Genomic DNA, 20266 nt, shown 5'->3' with positions numbered 1-20266 from the left:
ATTTCATTACAATATATTCTTATAATTATTCTATTTTATTAGTAGCTACTGTTGTTAACCTCTTCCTGTGCCAAATTTATAAAGTAAACTTTATCCTAGTTGGGTATGTACATACAGGAAAATACATCGTATATCTAGGGTTTGGTTCTGTCTGCAGTTTCAAGCATCCATTGGGTCTATTGGATTCATCCCCCACAAATAAGGGAGGCCTACTGTTAGAGCTTTTTCCCAAGGTTTATTGAGAAATAATTGAGATATATCACTGTATAAGTTTAAGTTGTACAACATGATGGTTTGATTTATATTTATTGTAAAATGATTACTGAAATAGGTTTAGTTAACATTCATCATCTCAAAGAGTTAAGAAGAAAAAATTCTCCTTGTGATGAGAACTCTTTGAACTTAATCTCTTAACTTCCCAAGTATCATAAAGCAGTGTTATTGATAGTCATAACATTGTACATTACACTCCCACTACTTATTTCTCTTATAACTGGAAGTTTGTATCTTTTAACTGCTTTCTTCCAATTCCCCCTCTACCCTCGCCACATCTAGTAACCACAAATTTATCTTTTTCTGAGATTCGACTGTTTTTGTTTTAAATTCCACATAGATCATACAGTATTTGTCTTTCTCTTTCTTATTTCACTTAGAATACCTTCCAAATCCATCCATCCATCTTGTCTCAAATAGTAGGATTTCATTGCTTTTTATGGCTGAATAATATTCCATGCTGAAGATATATATATATATGTATATATGTATATGTATGTGTGTGTATATATATATATATATATATATATATATATATATATATATATATATATATCTTCTTTATTCATTCATCCATCAGTGGACCCCTTGGTTGCTTTCATGTCTTGGCTATTGTAAATAATGCTGCCATGAATGAGGAGGTGCAGATATCTTTTTGAGTTAGTTTTCATTTTCTTTGGATATATTCCCAGGAGTGAAACTGCTAGATTTTATGACAGTTCTATTTTTAACCTTTAAAGAAACCTCCATAGTGTTTTCCATAGTGGGGTTACCAATTTACAATCCCACCAACAATGTGCTAGGGTACCTTTTTCTCCACATTCATACCAACATTTCTTACTTTTTTTTTTTGTTTGTTTTCTTGCTGATGGACATTTTAACAGGAATGAGGTGATATTTAATTGTAGTTTTATTGCACTCCCCTAATGACCAGTGATGAGCACCTTTTTCTGTCCCTGTTGGCCATTCATACATCTTCTTTGGAAAAAAATGAATATTCATGTGCTTTGCCTTATGCTTATCTTTGAGAGAGAGACAGAGCATGAACAGGGGAGGGGCAGAGAGAGGAGACACAGAATGTTAAGCAGGCTCCAAGCTCTGAGTTGTCAGCAAAGAGCCCCATGTGGGGCTCAAACTCACAAACTGTGAGATCATGACCTGAGCTGAATTCAGATGCTTAATCGACTGAGCCACCCACGTATCCTGATTTGCCCATTTTTTATTGGAATATTTGGCTTTTACCATTGAGTTGCATGAATTCTTTATAACTTTTGGATATTAAATAATAAATCTGATATGGTTTGCAAACACTTTTTCCCACCCACAAGTTGTCTTTACACTTTGTTGATACTTTCCATCGCTGTGCAGAAGCTTTTTTAGTTTGATGTAGGCCCACTTGTGTGTTTTGACATGGGTGCTTGTGCTTTAGGTGTATATTTCCAGAAAATCATTACCAAGATCCTTATCTTGGAGTTTTTTTTCCTAAGTTTTCTTCTAGAAGTTTCATAGTTTCAGGTTTTATATTTAAGTCTGTAAGGTTTCAAGTTATTTTTCATGAGTGGTGTAAATTAGGGGTGTAGCTTTATTCTTTTATATGAGAATATCCCATTTTCCCAGCATTAATTAAAGAGACTGTCTCTTTTCCATTGAGTGTTCTTGATTTTTCTTTCAAATAGTAGTTGAATGTATATGCTTGGCTTTATTTCTGAGCTCTGAATTCTGGTCCATTGGCCTATTCGTCTGTTTTTATGCCAATATCATACTGTTTTAATTACTGTAGCTTTATAAATAGCTTGAAATCAGGAAGTGTAATGCTTCCTGCTTTGTTCTTTCTCAGAATTTGACTCTTTAATCTTTTGAGGTTCCATATAAATCTTAGGAGTTTTTTCTACTTCTGTAAAAAATGCCACTGGAATCTTAATAGACATTGCATCAAAATTACAGTTGGCTTTTGGTAGTATGGACATTTCAACAACACAAATTCTTCTAACCCATGAACATGGATACCTTTCCGTTTATTTTTATCTTTTCTATCAATGCCTTGTAGTTTCCAAAGTAGTGATTTTTCACCTCTTTGGTAAAATGTATTCCCTAGTTTTTTATAGCTAATATAAATGGGATTGATTTCATTATTTCCTTTTCAGAAAATATGTTGCTAGTGTATAGAAACACTACTGAATTCTCAGTGTTAATTTTGTATCCTGCAACTAAACTGAATTTGTTCAGTACTCTGTTTTCTGGGATGAGTTTTTAGGATTTCCCATATATAAAATCATACCATCTGCAAATATAGACAGTTTTACTTTTTCCTTTCTAATTCTAATGATTTCATATCTTTTCTTACCTGATTGCTTTAGCTAGGACTTCCAGAACTATGTTAAATAAAAGTGGTGAAAATTGGCACTGTGTCTTACTCCTGATCTTAGAGTAAAAGCTTTCAACTTTTCACCGTCAAGTATCATGTTAGCAGTGGGCTTATCCTATATGGCCTTTACTATGTTGAAATGTGCTCCTATGGCTAATTTGCTGTGTTTTATTATAAACTTGATGTTGAATTTTGTCGACTGCTTTTTCTGCGTCTGGGATGATCATATGATATTTTTTTTCTTTCATTATATTAATGTGATATATTGATTGATTTTTGTGCATTGAACCCTCCTTGCATGCCAGGTATAAATCCAACTTGATCATTCTGAATGATCTTTTTAATGTGCTGCTGAATTTAGTTTGCCAGTATTTTGTCCAAAAATTTTGCATCTATGTTCATCAGAAGCACTAAACTGTACTTTTCTTTTCTAGTAGTGTCTGATCTGGCTTTAATATTGGAATTATGTTGGCCTCATGGAATGCATTTGGGAGTGTTCCCTCCTCTTTGATTTTTTGGAAAGGTATGAGAAGGAGTGGTGTCATTTTAAATAATTTTGTTAAATAAAAGCTATATGTATTCAGTTTGAACTGGACCCCACAAGCATGTGCCCGTTGAGTGTAGGCAGTGTATGTGGAGGCATGACCGGCAGGACTTCAACTAACTTCACAACCTTCATCTGTATCTTTACTCCTGAATATATATGAAGATGATGAAGATGGATGTGGACGATCCTCTACTATTCCCTCTTCTTCTGCCTAACTTGCATGAGCTCGGGTATGGTCATCAAGTTTCTTGTGTAACAGGCCAAACCTTATGGGCCATATGGTGTCTGGTGAAACTATGCAACTCTGCTTGTTGTAGCGCAAAGGAGCCATAAACAATACATGAACAAGTGGTTGTGGCTGTGTTCCAATAAACTTTATTTGAGGAACAGGCAGTGGTCCAAATTCGACCTATAGGTCATAATTTTCCAACTCTTAATCCAGAATTACATTTCTTAAGCTTTTTTCCTTTTGTTCAACAATTCAGCATGGTCCCATACCACTTATGTCCAGTTATAATCCAATATGATTAAAGAAGAGAATAGTCACACCAAGATATTTATTTATTCATTCATTCAATACATTTTTAGTGTTGATGATTAATTTTGGGATAAGTAACAGATAAAACATCTTGAATGAGAATGAATCGTGAATGCATATAAGACTTGCATAAAGTCTTTTGCTTCTTCTGGAAAAAAAAATTGATACATAGGGCTCATTCTCTGCCACTCCATAAATGAGGGCATCTGCAATAATTGTAGACTTCTCCTTCTTCCCAAATCAGCAAATCTAAGTAGGCTCACATTTCCTGTTCTAAATGGTACCTATTTCCACCCATCCTGCATATTATCTTGCCTGATATACAGGAGATATTCTAACACCTTCCTTCTTTTTTTACCTTTCATCACCAAGTAACTCTTCTGATATTTTTTTTCCTCTTGGGAAAATTAACATGACTCATAGAACTGGTACCCAGGAGAAATCAATAAAAGGCTGGTTAGTAGAAATCTAAGAAATATCAGTGGGTCACTAACACCTACTACCACTAATTAACTGTATTCTCACTGGGAAGAAACATATATTTTTGTCTTGAAGGTGATTATACTACAAAGCAGAAAACAAAAATATTGAGATTCTACAAATGCTGCTGCACACCCTAGAACAGAACAGGTAGGTTAGAAAAATATTCCTAATGTTGAGCAATACCATAGCAATCTCTCCCTTCTTATTCTTCCATTCCACTTTCTCTCTTTCTTTTCCACTTGTATACTTTCCTTCTGTCTTCAGTTATTCCAGTCCCTTGAACACTATTCTTACTATTTTAATCACAAAATTATATTAAGCCTGACGAAGGAGATATTTCTGAAAAGATTAACATTTATGATGTCTGGTTTTGGTAGGTTGGTATCTCAAGAATCTTGTATCTCTCACCACTTTCTTCATCATCTTATGTGACACTTCACAATTTGCTATAGTGATGACCAAATATGGTAAATATTTCTTGCCCACTCCATTCCCACTCATGCTCCTAACCGACTGCACAAATGGAAATGATTCTCTGTCCTCATATGGGGAATGCTGGAGTGGAGTCCCTCCACTTGGCATATTTGATAAAGCATTTGATGATGTTAGCCAATGACTGGGTCAAGAAATAAAGAGGGAATAAGAGTGAATATGAATTAATAACTGGTATCCATCAGTTCTGAAAATATGGTACAACAGTGACAAGACACTGGCAAAATGAGTTTGGGACAGCTTTGCTTCTCTGTGTTTTCAGTTTTAGGTTGGTAATAATTGCTCTTGGCTCCTTAAGAAGTGGGAATTTTCAATCACTAAAATAAAAAAACCTGAGTTCTATCTGATTCTCTGCATTACCTACATAAAAAGTTTTCTATGTTCTGAATGTTAAAGTCAAAATTTCCAGCAGGAATATAAACCAACTCTTTTGAGACTCTGCCTCCAAAGAATTTCTAATTCTTAATGTTTCCTAAGCAAGAAAAACAACTAAAAAATTTTTAAGCAGATTGAATTCATCCTCTCCTCATGCTGTAAGCATGAACTCAATCTTTCAGAATAAACTAATTACTAGAATCAATTCCTGATAAATCATGAGCAAAGATGGAATCCTCTGTAAGCAGGGTAATCATCACAACATGGCACGCAGTCACTAGTAAGTCTGATTTCGCTACACACCTTTAGCTTTTCTCTTTAGACAGATTTCTTCAGTCAATTCTGTTTTAGGAAATATTAGGAAGAAAAAAATTTGATTAGCAAACTAAAGATAGCTTATATTAATGCTTTCCCATTGTTTTCAGTGTAAGACTTGCATGTTTCAAATAACACACCAGCATTCTATAAAAAGCCATTCAGTTGCCAATCATTAATATTCCTTAACTCCAAACTCATTCACACGTATTGAATGTACATGTAAAGTTCTGGTTAAAATTAGGCATAAAACACCAAGATTTTCTACATAGTATACCAGTAATTGTCATTTACTCCCAAGAAATGATGGTTTAAATTTTAAATTATGAATCTAGTACCAAAAATATGTAATAATCTACCTCTCTCACATATATGCATTCTCTACTCTCTCCATAAATCTCACAAGATGCTTCTTTTTCTCTTGCCCTTATCTATTATTTATTTGAGAGAAAAAGAGACAGAGATAGATAGAGCACCACTCCCTTCACCCCTTTCTCTACAACCCTCTACAACCCTTCTGTCTGGCAACCACAAGTTTCTTCTCTGTATTTATGAGTCTCTTTCTACATTTTCACAGTTTTTATTACAAACATGAGGCCAATATAGAAAAAACAAAATATACATGGTCAAGTTTAATATTAAAATTACCTAAAATGTCATTGATCCAGTGATCTTCTTGAGATGTTCATGTATTTATATATTTTTGTAGTGTATACTTGTAAAGAGCATATCACATAACACATACTCATTTGTAACCAGGTTTTGTCACTTTATAATTTAGTGGACATGTCAAATCCAAATATGCATTGTTTATAATGGCCACACTCATTTTGGTACTAATCTTCTCAATTCCCTTCTGCATATCTTCTAATATCTTATCTCTTAAATGTACTTTTAATTTTTCACTTTAAATTAAATAATGAATGGGTCCAAATGAATTTATATATCTTCATCCTTTCTACTTATTCAAACTGAAAACAGATATTCCCCTGGAAAAAAGTTGTTGGGAGCAATTTTGCACACCTCCAAATAGCATTTTAGCTGAACTAAGCTTCAAATATTTGAAGACAAGCTCTCATGATGCTTGAGATCCAGTAGTTTTGACATGCTCTTAGTATATCACAATTAAATATTTTGATTCAGTGAGCACAATTATTTCTGTTTTGTGTTTAAATTGCCACTCATTAATCCTAGAACACACCTTTCAAAAGCACAAAATCTCTCTCAATCCTAGCAAAGTACTGAAAAGCCATTTTTCTGAGTCTTCTGACACTCTCTTTTTGGCGTTGGGAGGTTCACTTGACCTCAAATGTATCTTAATTTTCCAAGTGACTTGTTGCAATCACAAGAATTGTAAACTATCAAAGGACTAAGCCTTTTCATTTTATGTTACCACTCCTTTTACATTCAACACTCTTTTACTCATTGGCTTTTACTCATTGGCTTGGTCACAATGAGTGTTAATTCCCAAGATTTCACAGGTGTGAAGTAAAGATTAGTCAGAGAGTACATTCTGCAAGAAAATGTGTACAAGTATCATTAAGTGTTTGAACATTCAAATTATGGGTAACTATTCACAAAACAGAAGATGTTTTCCTGAATATATATGGAAAAGACTGAGAAAGACTGAATTATTGCACAACAAGCATGGTAAAGAGGCTCTTTACCAGGAAGTGTTACTCTTTGCTCCTAATTCCTCCATGTTTCCAAATAATTGTTTCTTTCTCTCTCTAGTTGAACTTATGATTATCTCAATTCTCCTATTCACTTATCTTCCTTTCATTTACCTTCTCTGTATGTTTTCCAGCTCCACATTTTGGCAATTACAACATATCTTCCACAAAATCACTGAGGGGCAAAAACCTATCAATGTGAAATACCCATATTTCTCAATTCTTCCTTATTTTCTACCTTCAGAACACTTGAGCGTCTTCTCTACTGATTGAGCCAATGGATGGACCAAATGACTCTGTGGTATCTGAATTTGTATTGATTGGTCTTTCAAATTCATGGGAGATGCACCTTTTTCTCTTTTGGTTCTTCTCTCTGTTCTACATGGGAATTATCCTAGGAAACCTCTTCATTGTGTTCACGGTAATTATTGATTCTCATTTATACACCCCCATGTACTTCCTATTGGCCAACCTCTCTCTTCTTGATCTAGGTCTGTCCTCTACCACAGTGCCCAAAATGATCTCTGATCTTTTCACTGACTGTAACATCATTTCCTTTCCAAAATGCATGATACAGATATTTTTTATTCATGTCATGGGTGGAGTTGAGATGGTGCTGCTCATAGCCATGGCATATGACCGGTATACTGCAATCTGTAAACCTCTCCACTACCTGACCATCATGAGCCCCAAAACGTGTGTCTCCTTTGTAGTGGCTGCCTGGATAGTGGGGATAACCCATGCTGTATCTCAGTTTGTTTTTGTCATAAACCTGCCCTTTTGTGGCCCTAATGAAGTAGATAGTTTTTACTGTGATTTTCCTCGCGTCATGAAACTTGCTTGTGTAGACACTTACAAGCTAGAGTTTGTAATCATTGCCAATAGCGGGTTTATATCCATGGCTACTTTCTTCTCCTTAATTATATCCTATATCTTCATTTTGGTCACTGTCTGGAAACGTTCTTCAGGGGACTTGTCCAAAGCATTTGTCACATTGTCAGCTCACATCACTGTAGTGATTTTGTTTTTTATGCCATGCATGTTTCTCTATGTGTGGCCTTTCCCTACATCATCACTGGATAAGTATTTGTTCATAGTCGACTTCGCTATCACCCCCGTCTTGAATCCTGCCATCTATACATTAAGAAACAAAGACATGAGAGTGGCCATGAGAAGACTGGGCAAGCGGATTGTGCATCCTACTCATATCTAATAATGAATGGAGATCTAGATTCTACATGCTGCAAGCTCACCAAGAACACTGCAAGTCATATGACTGTCGACATTACTATGAAAAGAGCCACCATGTGGGGAGATAGTTCAATAAAAGCCCATCTGTAGAAATTGAATGTTGAATCAGAGGTGACTCTATTTGGCTAACGACAGAGAATAAGTTGACCTCATTCTACTTCTCATTCCATGAGAATAGAAAACTGAGCTGATTTCTAGAAGTAAACTTAACATTCAAATAGCATTTTCTAAGTGACATTTTCTGGGACTTGCTTATTGTATTTATTCCATTATCATAAATACCTCAAAAATGATAAATACATCTCATAGTAAACTTATGGGTTTAATAGATAAAATGTGACTTTGAGTAAATCAAAATCCATAAATTATATTTTTTATTCCTATTTTAACTTACAATAAGAACAAAATAAACTGTGTGTTACTTATGTTGAGCCTGGAACACAAACTTGACTGTCAGTTTAGGATGCCATTGTAGTTTTAGGTTTCAATTAGAATTACAGGTGAGAGAGAATTTCCTTAATGCTACCGATACTTTAGTAAATACAAACCAGAGCTTTTTGCACTTTTGTCTGCCTCCCTACTATTGTAAAAATGAAGTCTTTCCAATATTCAACCAACTGGTTTATTCCCCAGGAAAAAAAAAAAGGCATAGAAATAATAGCTGTTCCAAAGAAAAATAATCACCCAAGGGTGTATATTTAAAGGCCCTGGCTTCCTTGAATATGATTTCTTAGATAAAACATCTCCCAGGAGCTTATATATCTGAGTTTGATAGCCTTGGATAACAAGCCAAACATAGTGAAGCATATTCAGTTTAATTAAGAATTTCTATACTTGGAATAAATGCTTCATTAAACTTACATACAACTTTTTCATTCATTTATTTCTACTGCCCTGTGAATAAAATCTGCTGAATTGAGGAAACTAATGCCTATATTTTTTGCCCTGCGTTTCTCCAAGAAACCTTTCCAAAAACATCTCTGCTTCCTCCATACCAATTAATCATTAATACTTCTTTTAATGCTTTGGCATTCATCTGGGTGGAAATTTCTTCTTTACTTGATCATTGCTAACCACTCCCTCTTTCAAATATTCCACTGGACTTCTGAGAAACTACAGTCTCTTGTTTTTCCCCCAACTCTTTCGGAATTCCTTCCCAGTAGCAGTTTGCTGGGTTTGTCTCATCTGCTCCAACACCAAACAGTGTTCCTCAGAATTACACCTCTGGCCTATTCTCACTCCATATTCTATCCCCAGGTGGGCTCCTTTCCCTTGGCTTTAATTTTACCATGTCAGCTAGGAACTTCAAAGCTGGGGTATTATTTCTTTAGCTCCTACTTCATAAATCTGTCTACTGACCTGATGCTTTGAGGGCATCTCCCACTCAGCAGGTCTTAGACTCATCATCTCATTCTTGAACCTGATCTTCTTCCAGATCCCCAACCACAATAATTGGCACCAATATTTACCCAGCTCCTCAATGCAAAATCCAGGGGTAATAATAGACTCCTCCCTTCCCTGATCCTCAGTATTCACTAAAATTGAAAATCCTATGAATTCCTACTCTAAACACCTCTTAAATACATCCCTTTGTTTTCCTCCAAACATCACCATTCTTGTCTAAGATTTCACATCTTTTTTCAAACAGAATATTAAGTCACCTATATGTCTTCCCACTTCACATCTTATTTGCCTTGATTCCTATTATCTACATTCAGAATGAGATTTTTGTACTTTATTTATTTATTTATTTATTTATTTATTTATTTATTTATTTTAATGTTTATATATTTTTGAGGGAGACAGAGACAGAATGCGAGTGGGTTAGGGGCAGAGAGAGAGGGAGACACAGAATATGAAGCAGGTTCCAGGCTCCGAGCTGTCAGCACAGAGCCCGACGTGGGGCTCAAACTCATGAGCTTTGAGATCATGACCTGAACCGAAGTTGGACGCTCAACCGACCAAGCCACCCAGGTGCCCCCAGAATGCGATTTTTTAAAATACAAATCTAAGTATGCGATCGTTTTCTTCAAGACCCTTCACATACTTGTCACTACTCTTAAATTAAAACACAAACCCCTTTTCAAGATTTATCAGGCCATCCAAGACCTGGCCCCCATCCTCCTCTCTAGCCTCAGAGGACATGCTCTAGCCCTGAAATTCCAGAAGCAATTTTGTTTCCTTTGCTTGCCCCAAAACTTCATTCTCTCTCATCTTGAGGCTTTGCAGTGGCTAATTATTCTGTCTGAAACATTGGTCCTTCATGCTTTGCCTATTAACATCTATCCATTCTTCAAATCTCAGTTTCAGCATCATACTGTTAGGAAAATCTTCTCAGAAGCTGAGTCCAAGAGAGCTCCTTTCGTTGTATGTTATTATATACTCCATAGTACCATTTCTGTAACATAGCTATTTCTAATTTGATGTGTGTATTCTTCATTATATTTTAAGTTCCATGTAAGGAAGGGCTGTGTCCATCAAGGTTACTGCTATAACATCACTAACATTATTACAGGAAAATGCTCAATAAATATTTATCTTTAAATAAATGAATAAAGCCAAAATAGTTAAAAAATAGCAATGTGAATAATTTATTGATTAGTGTCTGGGATTTCTTTTTTTTTAAGTCAACTTTTATTTTAGATATTTATAGATTCACATCAAGTTGTAAGAAATAACAGAGATCTCATATACCTTTCACCCACTTTCCCTCATCGGAAACCTGTAAAAATACAGTTCAATATTACAACCAGCACACTGATGTTAATACAGTCAAGAAACAGAACATTTCTATCAGCACAAGGTTCCCTTCTGCTACCATTTTGCACCCACACCCACTTCATCCTGTATGGAGAATATGCTTAGGAATTCCCTGAGCTTGCACTAATGGGCTAACAACGCATAAAGAATTAGAAAGCCACAGAATGAATACACCCAAGTTTGGGTAAACAAGATTAGGTAAACAGGGCAAAGGTCCCTGGTATAGGACAAAAGTATAGGAATAGGAAATTTTAGGAAGGAAGCATACAAAATGAGGTAAACAAGATTAGGTATTCAGGGCAGAAACAACCCCCCCCCCTAATTTAGGGCAATAGCAGAAAGCTGTTTTCCCAGGAAGGAAGGACCAAAATAGGTAAGCAGGTAAACAGAACTGTAGATGGCAGGGTAAAGTGGCCCTGAGCAGAGCAAATTAGCAAAAGAAAGGTGCCTTGTTGACCCTGAGGTAGCATGCTCTGTCTTTCTTGTCCCCTACGCAAATTTAGGTAACAGAGGTGGTGCCTCATGCCTACTGTAAACAACCATCTGCCTGGTACTAGGATTTAGTTTTGCATTGACCCAAAACCCTAACACCGCATATCTTCAAAATCCCATTTCCCCCATACCCATGAGTTAATGTTCACAGTTTCACTGTCTCTTTGTGCACATCCAGCACACTTGTAAGCCTTCGAATCCTAATAAAAATGGAGCAAGCACCCTTCCTCTAGACTCTTGTCTCTTCCCGGACATTAGCCTCTCTCGCATTTCAATCCTGCATCCACTCTCTTGCTGGACAAGAGAGAACTCCAGACCCTGAGTCTACAACAGTTCTGCCTCTCCCTTCCCTAATTCCTAGGAACTGCTAATATGTTCCCCATTTTTATCCTCTTGTCATTTCAAGGATGTTATACATATGAAATTACTTTTGGGGATTAGCTTTTTTCACTAGGCATAATTCCCTGGAGATTCACATAGGTTGTTGCATGCTTCAGTAGCCGATTGTATTTTATTGCTAAGTACCACAGCTTATTTTAACTTTTCACCTTTTGAAGGACAACTGGATTGTTTCTAGTTTGGGGCTATTATGAATAAAGCTGCTATAAACATTTGGTAAAGCTTTTGTGTGAACATGAGTGTTCATTTCTCCAGCATAAACACACAGGAATAAAATTGCTGGGTGATATCATACTTAAAGGTTCTGTTTTTTTAAGAACTGCCAAACTGTTTCCCAGAACGACTGTGGCACTTTAACTTCTTACCAGCTATGTATGACTGACCCAATTTCATTGTATCTTCACTGGCATTTGGTGTTGACACTATTTTTTAAGAAAAATTTGTTATTAAGATAGGTATGTAGAGCTCTCCCATTGTAGGTTTGCTTTTCATTTCACTTACAGCTAATGATGCTGAACATCTTTTTGTGTGCTTATTTGCCATCTGTACATCCTCATCAGGGAAAAATGTCTCTTTATGTCTTTTGTCCATTTTCTAATTGGATTGTTTTAAATGATGAGTTTTGGGAATTCTTTATATATTCTGGATAGTAGTCCTTTGTCAGATACATGTTTTACAAAATGTTCTCCCTCTCTGAAATTCATCTCTTCATCTTCTAAACAAGGTTATTCCCAGAGTAAAAGTTTTTAATTTTGATGAAGCCCAGTTTCTCCTCGCAGTGTTGACTTTTAGTAGTTGTTTCTCCGTTAAGTTTGAGATATTTCCAGTTCTTGCTAGAAGAAATGATTTTTTAATTTCTTTTATGGCTTTTTGTGATACCACTCTGGCAGGGGAAAGGGAGCACAGTCTCACCACCACCAGTGAAGGTAGAAGTCCAAGGGTGCACTTGTTACAGCTAGGTAGAAGTGGGAGTTCAAGGACCCCACACAGTCCCCACTGACCCTGCCATAGAAGTGGCGTCACTACCACTGGACATTAGTGGAAGTCCCAACTCTATTAGAACTTCCTCAGATACAAGCCAACAGAGTGGGGAGAAGCACCTCAACTGCTGAGTGGAGATGGAAGTTCAGGCTCTCACATGGTCTCCAATAATACCATGGGGGTGGCTAGGGGTCCTCATTACAAGCTTGCAGTGATGAAAATCCCATATTCCTGCCTGGCTTTCTCTGATACCACCCTGGGTAGGGGGGGAAATAGGGAGTGCCTTGTTATAGCCCTGTGAGGGTGGTAGTCTAGACACCCTTGGGTCTTTGCTGGTGTAGGTAAAGGTGGGGCCACAGCTTGTTCTATGCTATTTGGCTGGAGTAGAGCAGTTATTGTCTAAAACTTTTCTATCTTGAGGCACCTGGGTGGCTCAGTCCATAAAGCGTCTGACTTCTGCTTAGGTCATATCTCACAGTTCATGAGTTTGAGCCCTGAGTGGGTCTCTGTGCTGACAGCTCAGAGCCTGGAGCCTGCTTCAGATTCTGTGTCTCCCTCTCTCTCACTGCCCCTCCCCTGCTCACACTCTGTCTCTCTCTCAAATGTAAATAAACATTTTAAAAAAATTTAAACTTTTCTATCTGCCTAGGCTGCCTTTTTCCTGGACCTTGGCTTAGCGAGAACAGGCTTTTATTGGGGCACTTAAAAAACTGTTCACCAGCATTTCCTGGTTACCTCCTTCTTCAGCTCTAAGTTGGGGGGCTTGCCTTGGGAGAGAAGATACAGCTACTGTCCAGCCTTACTGCAATCTGCTGTCCCTTCTTCATTAGGTCTTTCACTGGTGGTCCAACATTGGCACTTCCTCCTGGGAGATGAGGGACTGTACCTGCTCATTCTCACTATCAGCCTCTGTACTCTGCCAGCAGCCCCTGCACCAGGTACTCCAGAACATAGCTGTCTGTGCATGAAGTGCTCCAGCTCCTCTAGTTCCTGGGAAGAGGAGGCTGATGCTGCCAAGAAGCTCCTCACCCCTCCAGCTCAGTGACCTGGGTTGGGTTCGGGACTTCTGTCCAGCAGTGGGGAAGGACTCTGGGAAGTGAGAAGGGAAGGAGAAGGCCCCAGAGAGCCACATGCTGCCCCAAGTCCCCTATCCTCTGTCCTCTGGGCTTCCTTTTTACATTTGATTAATAATAGGATTAAAGTACCTAATCTCCTTTTCTTTGCCTTTTCTCAATTTTCTATGCTTCTTTGTCCTCAATCCTCTGCAGTGAAAGCTACTGATGAGTTTCTTTTGCTGGCTTTAGTCAGTTCAAATCTTAAAGCAATTTTAGCTGGGGCAGCCTATAAGTCAGTGGTCTCAGCTCTCTCTGATACTTCTAGGTCTCATAAACTCTACATTAACAAGCCCTGCTCCTCTGTTAGCCCAGCAGCTTTCTCTGCTTCCAAGCAAACTCAGGATCCATGCCCCAGGGGATGGATGGCTCTCAAATCACAGCGTGCTCTGTGCCTGGCTGGCCAATTCCCTAGGATTTTATTTCTGCCTAGATTCTCCCTCATTCATCTTAATATACTGCTCTATCTGGTATCCAGTTGGCCATTTAGAACACAGACACATCAGGACAGGAGCACATTGACACGACAGAATGATTTATGGGGCTCTGGACTGTTCACTGCATTGCAGTAGCCATGGGTCAGGGAGGCAAGAGGAGAAATTTTCCTCTGGTCTTAGAGTAGTTGTGTTTCTGTTAAGCAACTAAATTGTTTTACTTCATCATATATCTACTATGATTCAAGCCACTGACCATGCACTCCTATTTATTTTTTAATATATCTGCCCACATTATTCTCCAGTTTTTATCCTTGCTTATACATTTTGGAATGTCAACACTTTTCAAAAATTAATTTGACACTAACCATCATTCTACAACTATTCTAGAGAATTATGATTTTCCCTTGTTTCCTAACAAGAAAAAATAAAATACAACCCTAAACAAATACAAATCTAAACAAAGATAGAACCTTCACACTTGAGGCCCCATGATAGGCTGGAGATCAAATTCCTTGTATATACACACCAAAGATAGATTAAAGCCTTACTTCCTTACAGAGATACAATAGGCTTGTTTCAATGCCTTGTCATAGGTCCTTTGAAAGAGTATCTCCCTCAGGTAAACATGTTCCTCTTACAAATAACTCAAAATTTAACTCCCTACATTTTTCTTCTTTGTATTTCTATCTTCCACTGATCTCTTAAGAAATTGATCCAATAATAGACAAATTTTACTTGTATCCAGTCAACTCAGGAAAATAAAGGTCAAATGCTTTCAAGAAGAACTTCATCCCCAACACTCTAAAGTTTGGGAACATAGGTAAACATTGGCTATAACTGATAAGAGGAAAATGATCAATTTATTCCCCCACTGTCATTTGTAAAAATTATCTTTACAAAGCAAGGGCTTTACATCTATATCTTCAAATTTGGTACTATGACATACTTCACACAAGATATGTCTGTCCACACAAGATATGTTTTCACACCCTCATTGCCTCATCTCAGTGCTTCCAAGTTATTCATCCCAAAGACCATGTAACCTATATAGGGATATTTTTATACAAACTAACATATTGCCTCAGAAACTTCCCTCTTCCCTCTGTTTCATTATCAGGCAATTTCTCTTTCACTATTTCTCTCATGGGGAAACCAATGTGACTCAAAGACTTAGTCCCCTGAGACTAACTAATGATGGGCTGGGTGTTGGCCTGCTCTGACACAACAGGTCACTCTCCTGTGCAGCTAATTAGCTTTATTTCCCATTCTTATATATCTCTTTGCCTTTGAGGGAAGATTATGTACAGAAATTAAGGCTAAGCTCTCTGAATCTCTCTTCTAAAAATGCACATCCTGTGACTGAACAGGCAGGTAGGAAAGATACTTTTCAATGACAAAACTGCACCTATCATGGTTGTGCCCCTCTCTCTATCCCCCTCCACTCCCTTCAGTTTCTGCCCTTCTGTAAAATATTTGTGTCAGAAATTTTCTCCTTCACAAAATGTTTTTGTTCTTTTACTCTATGCCATCACTCTCTTAGTCTCAAATTTCAGTTATTGAATTACATTGTTTTAGCAAGTCATTTACACACACACACACACACACACACACACACACCCCTTTTAATATGTTCAATTTGCCTCCTTAATGTGAAGATTTTTCAAGATTCAGTGTTCCTGACTTTCGCGTTCTCCAACCCATTTTAATCTTTTTCCCCCCCACTGTGTAAAGCAGACATCTGACCTCAGCCATTCCCATGCTGTTTGAGAACCAAATTCTCTTTTTAACCAAATGAAGGACATCTCAATCCCCAATGTCCAGGATTCTGGTGTGGTTCCCTCTCCTTCAGTATTACTTTCCTCCACATTTGAAGGAATCAGCCAATGCCTAGTCTGAGAGGCAATGCTTCGATTCAAAAAGCTTTTGGCCCCATGCCAGGGAACAGTACAGAGGAGATATAAGTTCTGAGATGGAACAGTTCAAGATGACCAGGTTGTTTGAAGAAACAGGAAAGGGGGTTATGAAGAACAATATCCCATGGAGGGAAAAAAGTCTTTCAGGAGAGGAAGGCCAATTTTATTTTAAATGAAATAAAAAGTCAGGGATGAATAGGGACTTTCCATTTAGGTTACAGTAATCCTACCAAATATAAATAATTCTAGCTTTTTCATGACCCTTTCTATTAAGCAGGTGTGTGGTATTATTAAGACCATTTTACTTAAGTTAGACTGACTTCTAATTCTGGCTCTGGGAATGTATTGCTGTGAGCACACTGGCTAGCCATTTAACCTCACAGGGTTGTCTTTGTACCTATAGAATGAAGTAATTGAATAAGGTTCTCTCGAAGTTCTTACGCACTTCTATAAAATCACTAATTCTGGTCATCTTTTTTGTTTAATATGTGTCTATATTTCCTGTTTAAATATGGGTCTCCTCAGGCCCTCAATGACTGAAAAATTTTATATATCTAAGAGGAAGGACAGCAAACTCTATGGGGACTTGGCTTCTAAAGAATTCCTGAGAGGTTCAAAAGCCACCAGAGTTTTCTAAAAAGGCAGAGAAACCAAGCACATGATCTTTTTCTCCAAACAAGCTCTCTTTATATATATATATATATATAAAAAACTGGGTTAACACCAGGAAGTACAAGCTTGTGGAGTAGGTATTGTGAAATTCAATGTCTCTATATATTTGTGAGGGCTACTGTTTGGTTTCTTATATGAACAATTTAGTACCTATTTCTAAGAAATTCATTCATCACATATATCCTGGGCTTTTTCTACTGTTTTAGATAACTGATACAGTGTTAGACAAAGCAGAAAGGGTTCCTATATCACAAACTTTAATTTTATATTTATGAAAAGCTATAAATACTAGAACTAGGGTAAGTAAAATAGTGCCTGGATGCTAAAGGATGCTTTTGATCAGTTACTTCCTAATTTTTTAGAGGTGACTCACATGTCATTCTGCTGAGTCACCAATGTTCAACTACCCAGTCCATTCTACCAAACCCACTGCCACCTCCATGACTCATATGTTTAAAGTCTTAACTTCTCTTCATATCAGTAGCTATTTTCTCTACAGTTTTACTATTACTTTCCATCCTTCCTATCAAACTATACCTAAAGTAGTGAAAAAAAAAACCTAAGTTTACAGTCAGGTGTTTATAATTTATCAATATGTGTTGGTTTAAACCTTGACAACCTAAGCAAAGATGTGCAGTGTTCTACTAATGCCTTTTTTGATCACCATTTTATTCTCCTTATTTGTCTTTTAGGTTTTTATTTGTCTCCTGACCCCCCTTTTATTTTCTTACTCTCTGCCCAATCTATCTTCATTCTTCCCCTTACGTTATGTGTTCTTTTCTGCCTGTCCTTTATACATGCTACTGACTGACTCCACCACATTGATTATGCTCAGTTCCACATTTTGCATTGTGATTGTCCATGTTATAATAATTAAAGTTCATAAGTAGATTAAATCGTATTTTATAAATGGAAGTTTAGAGTTTATAGGCTAATAGATGCATGTAGTGTGGGATCTTCCTGTTTACAAAAATTATAACTCAAACTCCAAGACAAACACCATTTCAGCAGTACTAACCTAACAATAATGGGAATTTCCAAATCTGACAAATTAGTTCAGAGACTTTAATTGATTTTATAAGATGAAATGCCCACTTTATGAGAGTCCTGAAGTACTGGGTTTACATATTTTCATAGTTTCACAAAATAAAACATGTGATCTCAAGAAGTCATGGTTCTTCAGCTTCAACTGTATTTTTCCAGACTGAATGATGAGCTTAGGAAATCACTAAACACCTTCTGCTCAGCAAATAGAGCATATTTGCCATGAAATGTCTTCCATGAAATAAGGATGACCCTGTTAACTCTATAATAGTCCCTAGATTCAAATCCCTCCCCCAAATCTTTTGTCCTTATGTTCTTTTAATTTGGATGATTTAAATGTGGATAAAAAGTCCAGTGAAGATAGTATGAATCAATTGAAATGATAAAATCTGGCAAAAAAGATTATTTAGTACATTGAGGAAGGAGAAGGTAGAAGACAGTGTAAAAACTGACAGGTAACAAAAATAATTCCATATTGTGAAAATAGGAAACGAATAAAACCTACTTGTCTCCATCTGCTATATTCTTCCCACAGCATTGTCTCTTCTGTCTCATTTGTACTTTATTGCCTCTACTTAATGGACCATTTATTGTTCTCTCTTAATGTTTCCTGCTGCAATATTACTAAGCTTCTTCACTATGAACTGGATGGGAGCCCTAGAACATCTACTTTCTTTCTAGCTATTTCATGGTAACCAGCATTCATTCCAAATGGCCAATCCTCACCAAAGTGAAGCAGGGGAGATGCTTTGTCAATTATCTGGATGGAATACTCCAAGAAGTTTCAACTTCATGACAGTTTTATACAAAGTGCTAGAAGTTTATTCAGGGCCTTTTATTTATTAAGTTATGCCTCCTCCTTCCTGCTTTAATAATCATATCTATGAATCAATATCTGGCAGTTTATGAAAATGGCTGATTGAGAGAACAATTAGAATCTGTTACTTCCCCAGTTAATTTGTCTTCCAATAATTATGAGCCAATCCTTGTTTTCAAACATTCTTAATAAACTATTCCTTCAACTCTCTTTGATGTTTTTATCAAAAAACAAAAAATGTGAACCAAAAAATATTTCAAAATCTAAAGGGAGATTTTTTTAAATCTCTAAAAAATTCAAATTCAACTACTGTCATTTAAAGTTTTGCAGGGTGCCTGGGTGGCTTAGTTGGTTAACCATCCGATTTCAGCTCAGGTCATGATCTCGGCTCGTGAGTTCGAGCCCAGCATCAGGCTCTGTGCTGACAGCTCAGAGCCTGAAGCCTGCTTCAGATTCTATGTGTCGGTCTCTTCTCTCTGCCCCTCCCCCACTCTCTCTCTCTCAAAAAATAACACCTTAAAAAAATTTAATTTTGCAATTTGTTTACTTTTATTGCACTTAATATTATAAAGAAAAATCTTCTTAATGTTATATTAATGCTTTATTATTTGTTTTAATAACTGTATTATATTCCATCAATATAAAAATATTGTAATAGACTCAGCTAATGTTTAGCATTTATATTGTTGCATTGTAGCATTCCTATGCCAGAAACTTTTTCTGCACAAATTGAATTCCATAAGGAGTATTATTGCACCAAATGATATGGAGTCAAGATTGTTGATACATGATTTCAAAATATTTTCTTTAATGCTTGAATCAGTCTTTATTTCCTCCAACAATATATGAAGGTATCTATTTCATTGAGATTTCCCCAGTTTTGATAATTGTAAAACAGTTTTCTAATTTAATAGGAAAATAATATATTACATTTTATCTTATTTCTTTGATTTAATACCCACACATACACACACATACACATACAGTTTACATTTCTGAATTCTCTCTTCATATCATTTGCCCATTTATCTACGAGGTTTTGGAGGTTTTCTGATTTGATCTCTTTTTCTATATTATAAAGATATAAGCCTTTTGTCCTTCTATAGAATTTCAAATGTAACTATGATTTATGTGATGCTTTGGGGTAAATTGTTTTTAAGCAATAGAAGCAGATTTCATCGGTGTCTTAGCTGTTATTATTCTATACTCATTTCTAATGTTTATTTAATATATTATTCTTTTTTTAATTTTATTATTCTTGATTATATTTTTAAAGGTTGTCTATTTTTTGTTTTTGTTTTTGTTTTAATTTAAATCCAAATTAGTT

At 36.5% G+C, this 20266-nt stretch overlaps 1 protein-coding gene across 1 annotated transcript; it reads left to right on the top strand.

The window, feature by feature from the left end:
- Positions 1 to 7210: 7210 nt before the first annotated feature.
- Positions 7211 to 8274, top strand: LOC106969810 (olfactory receptor 4F15-like). The gene has a single exon (XM_027052858.2). It carries the CDS (start codon positions 7339 to 7341, stop codon positions 8272 to 8274), a length of 936 nt encoding a protein of 311 aa, XP_026908659.1. The 5' UTR covers positions 7211 to 7338.
- Positions 8275 to 20266: the final 11992 nt, after the last annotated feature.

Source organism: Acinonyx jubatus, chromosome B3 (genome assembly GCF_027475565.1).
Source record: "Acinonyx jubatus isolate Ajub_Pintada_27869175 chromosome B3, VMU_Ajub_asm_v1.0, whole genome shotgun sequence".
In the NCBI taxonomy this organism is placed as follows: domain Eukaryota; kingdom Metazoa; phylum Chordata; class Mammalia; order Carnivora; family Felidae; genus Acinonyx; species Acinonyx jubatus.
This window is presented reverse-complemented; position numbering and strand designations above follow the sequence as displayed.

Excerpts from the sequence above, each read along its gene's own strand:
- LOC106969810 (XM_027052858.2), top strand. The coding sequence starts at position 7,339 with ATGGATGGACCAAATGACTCTGTGGTATCTGAATTTGTATTGATTGGT.